The sequence below is a fragment of the Manihot esculenta genome, chromosome 3, assembly GCF_001659605.2.
Source record: "Manihot esculenta cultivar AM560-2 chromosome 3, M.esculenta_v8, whole genome shotgun sequence".
Taxonomy (NCBI): Eukaryota; Viridiplantae; Streptophyta; class Magnoliopsida; order Malpighiales; family Euphorbiaceae; genus Manihot; species Manihot esculenta.
In genome coordinates, this window is record NC_035163.2 from 30,585,275 (window position 1) to 30,594,489 (window position 9,215).

Here is a 9,215-nt window from a genome sequence, read left to right on the forward strand (position 1 = left end):
TATAATATTATGTGACCAAGTTGCTCACTTAAAAGAGTGTCTCTAGTTATAATGCAATTTCAATTCCAAGAGAAGGGACCCAAAAACACACAAAGAATATGTCAAAACTAGAAAAAGCAAAATAAATGGAAAAAAAAATTAATTAATTCTTGAATTTTTAACATTTATTTCCAAGTTTTCTTTAAATTCCATGATTCCCATCACCGTCCTTAATATTGAATTATATCCCAGTGCTTATTTTCTATGCTTATGTGATTCCCTACTTCGTATAGAGAACTCTATTCACCCTTTTCTTAATTTTGAATAACTACTTAATACCCTCCATCTTTCTTCAATATTTTTTTTATTAATTACTTACTAGTATATATGTACCATGCATGTAGAAAAATGTGTTAAGGCTGATTAAATTTAAACCATGAAAGGAATCAAATTTTTTTTAGTGTTAACTATAAGTATCTCTAAATTCACCACATTGAGATTAAATTTTATTTGCATCGAGTTAGTTCACTAAAAGATAAAATGCTCCCGTGATTATTTATTTCATTTATAAGAATGGAACCGTTGACCTCATTTAAGAGAGAAGAGTGCCGAACCACTTATCCCAATACTCATTAATTTATGTTTTTTCAGTTGAATTTCATAGCAACATATTATTTAATACTATTAAAAATAATTAATGATCTTGCATAGTTTAATTTGATTCAGCGAATAAAAACATCATTTAAAGTTCGAGTCTATATACCTTTAATTCTCTACTAAAAGTATAATATTAATTAATAATTAAATATATGTGATAATTGAAATGATATAAATAGTGTGAAGTCTGCAAAAATTCTTAATTAACTGGATGAAATTACATATGAAATTAAGATATAAATATATCTAGATTTATAAATTTTATGTATGATTCACTATATTTTTATATTTTTTATTTGTATAAATTCAATTTAAACAAAATTTTTTCTCGTGAATTCCGGGACCCCGCTACAAAGCATCAAAGAGCAGAAAAGGATGGATTATCTAAGAAATGCAATGCGTCTTTCAACAAAAACTATATTCTCTTAGAAGCCTACTGCTTAACTTGTCATTTCAACACACATATTAAATTATATTGTAGGTATCCAAGCCACTAAAAAGGAAATTCCTTTCGCCCACTGCTTTATTGAAAAGTGAAAACTACTTCTCCACCCATGTATATATTGTTATTATTGTTATTAATATGAGTACTAATATAATTATATTTTTTGAATTGAAAATTGGAGAATAAAATTTGAGATCTCTCAAATGCATTTATCACTGGATTAAGCCTGTGAGTGTCGGGTACTAATGTAATTATATTGTTTTATATTTAACAATACCAACGCATTATAACATAAATTAAGATTCCAAAAAAAATAAAATTAAATACTATACAAACAAATGAAAGTCTCAAGGGAATCCTCATACTATTGAGCCAGATCTCCTGCTTGAGTTGACTGCAGCAATTAAGCTGTATTAATAAACTTGGCCATATAGATATCTACATGTAGCATGCAGGTCATTTTTCTTGCCATATATAGGTAACCTAAAAATGAAATTATTTCATTTTTGTGGAACCTATAAGGAAGCTCCATAGGTTTGATAAAAATATTAATTAATTAGAGTTAAACATGGGTTTGCCAGCAACAGTAAGAATTAGGCAACCTAATAAATAAGGAAACAAAGCAAAATTTAGTATTAAATAATTAAACTAGTGTTTGAAGTGCAAAGGACGGAGAACTTGTGGAAGCTGTTGTGGGCCAAGGAGTTCATAGTTGTGCAATGTGTAACACTAGAGAATGAGACTGAGTAGAACTCAAGTGATGTATATCACCTCATGTCATAATCATCCCCTCAAAAAAACCCATAACAATATATACAAAGTGCTCCCCTATCACCCATCCTTTTCAAGTACAGATATTGAAAAAGGAGAAAAAAAGAAAAAAATGAAAAGAAAATACTGATACCTCTTTGTATATATATATAAATTCCCTCATGTGGTGCTCAACACAGGAAGCCAAATAGCTTTGCTTTTGCTGTTGCTGTTGCGTACACATATCTGCCATTTCTCCCTGCTTCTCTTCTCACTTTCTCTCTCACTTTTCGTCTCCTTCTGCTGCGTACGCAAAAAAGAGAAGCTTGTACAACCCATTCCATTCTTCTCCACGCCGAGTCGCTGCATATTAAAGGTATATGGTCCAGAGAAAGGAAAAATACACATGCATATGTCTATATATAGGATAATTTTTGTTTATTGTATTAAGTAGAGCATATTAGTTAAGAGTAAATTGCAAATAATGAATGATTTTGACAGGGAAGACAATAATGAATATGAGGTTTTCGGCTTCAGTCCAAAAGCAAATACAGCCCCTTGTGAACTTACAAAGAGCTATAAATATGGAGCCTTTTTTTCGCCGAAAAGATAAGGTGGTGTTCGTTGTAGGCCCAACTGGGACGGGCAAATCAAGATTGGCTATTGACCTTGCAACTCGTATCCCAGCGGAGGTCATCAATTGCGACAAAATGCAAGTCTACAAAGGCCTCGATACAGTAACTAATAAGGTAACAGAAGAAGAATGTCGCGGTGTGCCTCACCATTTGATAGGTGTCGTAGAAGACCCAATTGCCAATTTCACTTGCGATGACTTTCGCTTTCACGCCTTAGAAGCCGTCAATTCCGTTGTCGCTCGTGATCGCCTGCCAATTATCGCTGGTGGTTCTAACTCTTTCGTCGAGGCTTTAGCGAATGATGATCCTGATTTTCGATTGAGGTACGAATGTTGCTTTCTTTGGGTGGATGTATCGTTGCCTGTGCTGCATTCTTTTGTATCTGAACGAGTCGATCGAATGGTGAAAGCGGGATTGGTGAAAGAAGTGAGAAGCATGTTTGATCCAAGCAAAAGTAACTACTCACAAGGAATTCGACGAGCAATTGGAGTGCCAGAATTGGATCAATATTTCCGCAATGAACACATTGTCGATGCTAAAAATAGAGCAAAGCTCCTCGACAGAGCTATTGCAAAAATTAAAGAGAACAATTGCATTCTAGCTTGCCGTCAATTGCGAAAAATCCTTCGACTTTATAATCGATGGAGCTGGAAAATGCATCGCATCGACGCTACAGAAGTTTTTCTAAAAAGCGGAGAAGAAGCTGAAGAAGCATGGGAGAAACTTGTGGCGGGGCCTAGTTCCAGGATCGTGGAGCAATTCCTTTACGATGGAGATCATATGACTACCATTGTACCATCAGAGACCGTGACTGTAATGGCTTCTGCTGGGATCCCCATTCCTATTCCTGCCATGGTCGCTGCAGTTACTCGATAAACTTCCCTCCATTGCTCTTTCTTGGGTGAGACAATTTTGGTTTCTGTAAGTATGTATCATAATAAAATAAAATAAAATCGGGTCAAATCCTTAGAGAAGATATTGTTGGGAGGAAGAGGAACAGTCATTAATTCCGAAGAAATGAGTCCTCCATGGATGATACAATAGACCTGAAAATGTTATCCTGATGAATAAAAATTAAAATAAAATGGTTATTTATTAAAAAAAAAAAAAAACTTCAAGTTTGTTGCTGCTGGGGAGACCGTTACCGTTTCAGTTTTACTTGCTCCACAAAAACTTTTACCGTGGAAAAGAAACAAGCGGTCGTACAGCTGAAGAAAGCAATATGGAAAACGGAGCTGACCCGTCCGTACTAACGTGTCGTGCACCTGCACCTGCACCGATGATGATACAGCAGTTTTTTTCTTTTTTTTTTTTCTGGGTCCCATGTTTGTGATTTGCAGCTGTGTTTTTGTTTTTTTTTTATTTTTTTTATTTCTTTCTTTTTCTTACCATGATAGCTACATGGTATATATACGATGGAGATTGGAATATCTGAATGTGTATTTGTTTTTTTTTATTATTATTTTTTATATGTTATGCATTTCCCCACTTGATTGATCACAACCCTTGAAACATGAATTGTGGGATTATGGACGGTTTGATTTGATGGGAATGTATAAAAATGTGGTGTGATTGAAAGATCAGCGGTTGTGATTGAACATAATAAACAAGCTGATTGCTCGAGGTCAGGTATCATATTGCAAAATGGGAATCTTGAAAAAGGACAAAAAGTAAAAAACGACAATTGAATTTGGTGTGACCCATCGAGGAATTGTCGTTTTCAATCAACAATTGATGTTTCCAACTGAAGAATAATGGTGGCTTTATACCCACTCACCACCCCCATAATATAAAGGTATATGCGGAATTGTGGACCCATGAAGCCCTAAAGAAATAAATTTTAAAAAAAACCTAAATTTTTTTTAAAAAAAAAAGACAATTTTCGGACACAGAAAAAATTTGTTATAAAAACAATATGGCCTAGTATTTGATCAAGTGTTACTCTTTAGAGTTTTCATATCCCAATCTCATGTTTAAATTTTTTTTTAAAAAAACTCAGTTTAAAAATTTATAGGCAATTTCAGTAAAATTGATTGCAATGATGTCTAAATCAACTTTTGATAAAGGAAGAAGCTTAAACTTGGTTTTGCACCTTCTGTCCAAAAAAAGGAGACCCTGATTTCTAATTAAGCTTGTTGGTATCCATCTTCTTTTTCTTCTTCTTTTCTCTCTTTTGTTTTCTTTCCCTCTACTTCTTCTTTTTGCCAACAAAGGAAAATCCTTTGGGGGCATCTCTTACCTTTCAAATTTCATGGTGTGAGTAATTAATGCACATAATTTTTTAATTTCATATAATTATAATTAGAAAATCTAATTCAACACATCCCATTATTAGAAAATCATATAGATTTAAATAAATTTATTATGAGTATCAAATTCTCAGAAAATAATTTGATATACATGTTTTTATAAAAGTATAAGCATGCAATATTTTAAATAGAACTTTTTTATATGTCTGCTAAAAACAACTCGAGAGAAAGAGATTAGACTCCGATATCATATAAAAGTACATAATCAGATGATATGAAATTAGAGGTGTAGAAGAATTTTTTACCCGTATAAAAATATAAGGATTAATGAAATTAATTTCTTAATAATTAAAAACATAAATAATTGGAATTAAAAAAGAATTGTGATTAACAGAAGGGCTAGGGTGTGAAGAATATGTAGGACTAGAACTCAGGATAAGTATTAGCGTAAAGGTAATATAAATAGAAAGGTATAGAAGTTGGTCTCTTCACAAGTTTAAGTAAGGATGAATTAATGTGAGATGTAGGTTGATTTATTTAGAATAATAATGGACAATCTCAATCTGTATGAGTGATTAATTATATTTTTTAACGACTTTGAAGCATGTGGGTCATGTAGTGTGAAAATGAAGGATAATAAATGTAGGGTGTGGAGCTTACACTCCTACTCCATTACACTAAGAATACCAACCTGTTTATAGATAGGATGAGTTGCAATCCAAAAACTACATTATCGGTATCCGAGAAAAAAGCTTCATTAGGCTGATATCACCACAGCACTCCCACTATAATTGCCTAGCTAACGTATTATCCATCCTAAAACAATTTTTATACGCAATCATATGTATTCACCCACCCTCCATTAATAAAAAATAACGTATTAATAATTAAATTTAATTAAAACTTAAATGGCAGCTCAATGGTTCTAAGAGTTGAAATCAAAGCCATTCTCTTTGAGGTGCTACGAACTATTCTCAGGGAGATATGCATGCCCCCAGATCGTCTGGTTTTAATCAGTGATTGTTAACCCTCCTTAATTACCATAAAAAAACAGAAAATATGTTAAAGGCAGAAGAGATATGCATGCCTAGGTAGCTATAAGTACAATTGATCCAATTGCCCATTATAGCGATGACAATATAATGATCAATCATTGCATATACATGTATATAAATCCTTATCTTTCATTGAAATCAAATCAAATGTCTGGATGGATATGAAAGAACCTGCGGCTGCCAACACAAGCAGTACTATATACATGTCCTTCCAAGTATATCTACTCTTTTTCCTTACCCATGAGGAACTTGAAGTGTGATATGATGATAATTGAGTCACGTCGATAACCCAATCTTTTTAACTTAGATATAAAAATTCATGTACCGTCCATCGTATCAAAGTCTCTTTTCTTAAAATATTTCAAGTTGGTGATAGACACAACATTCATTTTTAGGGAGGTTAATGCAGAATTTATATTTTTTGAAACGGAACAATTCAGGGTAATGCTTCAGAAATTCTCATTCCAATTGCTGAGATATTAATAGGGCATGAAAATATATGGGCGTATGTTGCAACTTGCAAACCCAGGTATGGGAGTCACTGTAAGCTTTTAGATCATTCCGTTTCCAAAAAATCAAGTGAGCTAGCTATACATACATACAAACAAACAAAAGAATCCTATTATGTTTGCACACAGGAGCTGCCAAAAATGTCTTCTTCATTATACCTCATTCCAGAGAATCTCACTGTCACAGACTAATATCCCCTTTGTTTTTATTTATTTAATTTTTTTGGCAATTCCTTTTTGTCAAGATTCTTCCCCATCAACAAGTTTATCCTACATGTTTTTGTCTTTTTTTTTTTCTCCATTTTTTGTAAAGTCCATTGGATTCTTGTAAACGTCTAATTTCAACTTTAAAGCAAGCCTATCTAATAATTTACTAATATGAGCCTCAATAAGGAGAAATTTTACAATATAATATTGTATATACAATGGTTATTGTATTATAACTATATATTAATGTAAAAGTTTCATCACAATTTTTCTAAGAATAATATCTATTTTTTTTTCTTTTTTTTTTTAGTTTTCTCTATTTAACTTCTTTTCTATCATTCTATTTTTTTTCTTCTTATTTTTCACCTTTTTACTTATTTTATTTTATTTTTCTCTAAGTTTTTTTCTATTCTCTCTATTTTTCTTTCATTTATTATTTTCTTTATTTTTCTCCATTTTATATTATATTATTTTCTTTTATATAATTTCTTATTATTTCCTTTTTTTACATATTATTTTATTCTACTTTTTTTCTCACACTTTTAACTTTTACTACATATTTTTCATTTTTTCATTTTCATTAAATATCATTTTCTCCCATTTTAATTTTTCACATTTAATTTATACTAATTAATTGTCGTAAACAAAAGAGTTAATGCAAAATAAATTTTATACTTTTAATTTTATTATAATTATAATATATATTTTTTTCAATTAAATTTAATATTTTAAATTTACTCCAATGGTACTATATTATTACATATACCGTTAAAAAATTAATAAAATTAACAAGTCATATAACTATGACAGGTCAGCAAAATTTAGAATTTATCATTAAAAACATTTTATACTTTATTTTTATTATAATTTCATCATATATTTTTATTTTTTATCAATTAAACTTTATGCCTAACCAAATACATTTTACCGTTATTTGTAGCTAAAAACTCAAAATTAGTCTTTTTCATTATTAAATATATTTAAAATTTACCATTTATATTATTATTCAATTTTTTTTAATTTTTATTAATATTTTTATAATAATAATTTATCTTAATTTTATTTTAATTAAAATTATTATCAACAGTTTTTTTAATCTGTTTAATATGCTTATTATTTAAAATTATTTTTAAAATTATCATTAAGAAATTAACCTTGTTAAATACAATAATTATGAAGTATTAAAAATAATTTAAAATAATATTCAATATAATCTAATTTAAAAATATTAAAAATAATAAAATAATTTTTTAAAATTTTTTAAATTATTCTTTTAACTCTCAAATATAATGTTGATTCACTATATTTTTTTAAAATTATATTAGTATTTAAAATAAATTTAAAAAAATAATAATATATGAATTAAGTATTTAATTATTTAGCATGACTTAGTTAAATGGTTAAAAGAATATGTAATTTATTTAAAATTATAAATTTAGTCTCTATTTTTCTGTCTCTTAAAAAAATTATTAATAATATAAATAATTATTAAAAAAATTATATACTTTTAGGTTTTTTATAATTTTACACTCAACTTTTAAATTATTATTAATTTTATTTTAAAATTTATTTACGTATTGTACTTGTTATTTTGTTAATTTTTAATAATATAAGTTACTGTAAACTACAATTAAAATAATTTTAAAAAGTTAAATTTTAATTGATAAAAAAATAATATAATATGATTATAATAAAATTAAAAGTCAATAATTTTTTTAACTATTAACTCTAAATTCAAACCATAAAATAAAAAAATAATTATAAATCTCACCATTCGTGGAAATATAATAACATTCTTCCCTTCAAAATTTACAAAATTAAATCTAAACCAACCCGTCCTTCAGCCATTACAGCAACATCCATGTTAAGTATGAATACTCAACATAATCTTTATTTGAATGCTGCAAGAGATAATTTAGAAGACGTTTAATTTATTTATTTATTTTTCATTTAAGTGATAGTTGATAAATAAATAAATTAACCGTTTGATTTTCTACCGATATTTAAATTTTTTTTTTGAATTAAAAAATAAAAATTAGAGAAATAGAACTTGAAATCTTTCATATTTATTCAAATGCACTTACTATCAGATTAAGTTGTCAATCAACTTTAACTTTAAAACTTTTTCTCATCTGTTAATATACTTGATAATTGATGTCTTCATGAGGGGCTTAGTTTTCTATTTAGATAATATTGTTGTTTTAACATTCATTAATTATAAAAATTTTACCTTCACTTTAGTTTTATATGTCAATAAATTATTTATACTTATAAAAATAAATAAATATAAAATAATTAAATTAGTCATAGTGTTTATTTTTATATGATAAAATATATGTATATACATAAAAAATAAATTGTATTTTATCAAAAAAATATTTTAAATTGCGTATATGGCATATTATAAATTATTAATAGCACATATACTTCAATAATAAATAAATAAATAAATTGATAGATATATTTAATTACAATTTTATAAATCAACAACAGCTAGAGTATATATCACATACAATTAACGATTATCAGTTATCAGTTTTATTTAAGAATTAAACCAAACACGTCTTTAGAAAAGAGAAATCTGTACCTCTTAATGGACTATGCTGTCAGATACCAGTTCAAATGGAGCAAATTTATAATTTGCAATGAAAAGTGAAAACGTTCTTACAACTTTGGTACATATATATTTGTGCATTTTTCAGGGCTACACTGGGTCCGATGAAAAGCCC

General features: G+C 28.5%; 1 protein-coding gene across 1 annotated transcript; it reads left to right on the forward strand.

Annotated features, from left to right (window-relative positions):
- The first annotated feature begins 1,994 nt into the window (after positions 1–1,994).
- Positions 1,995–3,578, forward strand: LOC110610842 (adenylate isopentenyltransferase 5, chloroplastic). Its single transcript, XM_021750916.2, has 2 exons — positions 1,995–2,207; positions 2,333–3,578. The coding sequence occupies exon 2, from the start codon at positions 2,344–2,346 to the stop codon at positions 3,340–3,342; it is 999 nt and encodes a 332-aa protein (XP_021606608.1). The 5' UTR covers positions 1,995–2,207; positions 2,333–2,343; the 3' UTR covers positions 3,343–3,578.
- The last annotated feature ends 5,637 nt before the right edge of the window (positions 3,579–9,215 follow it).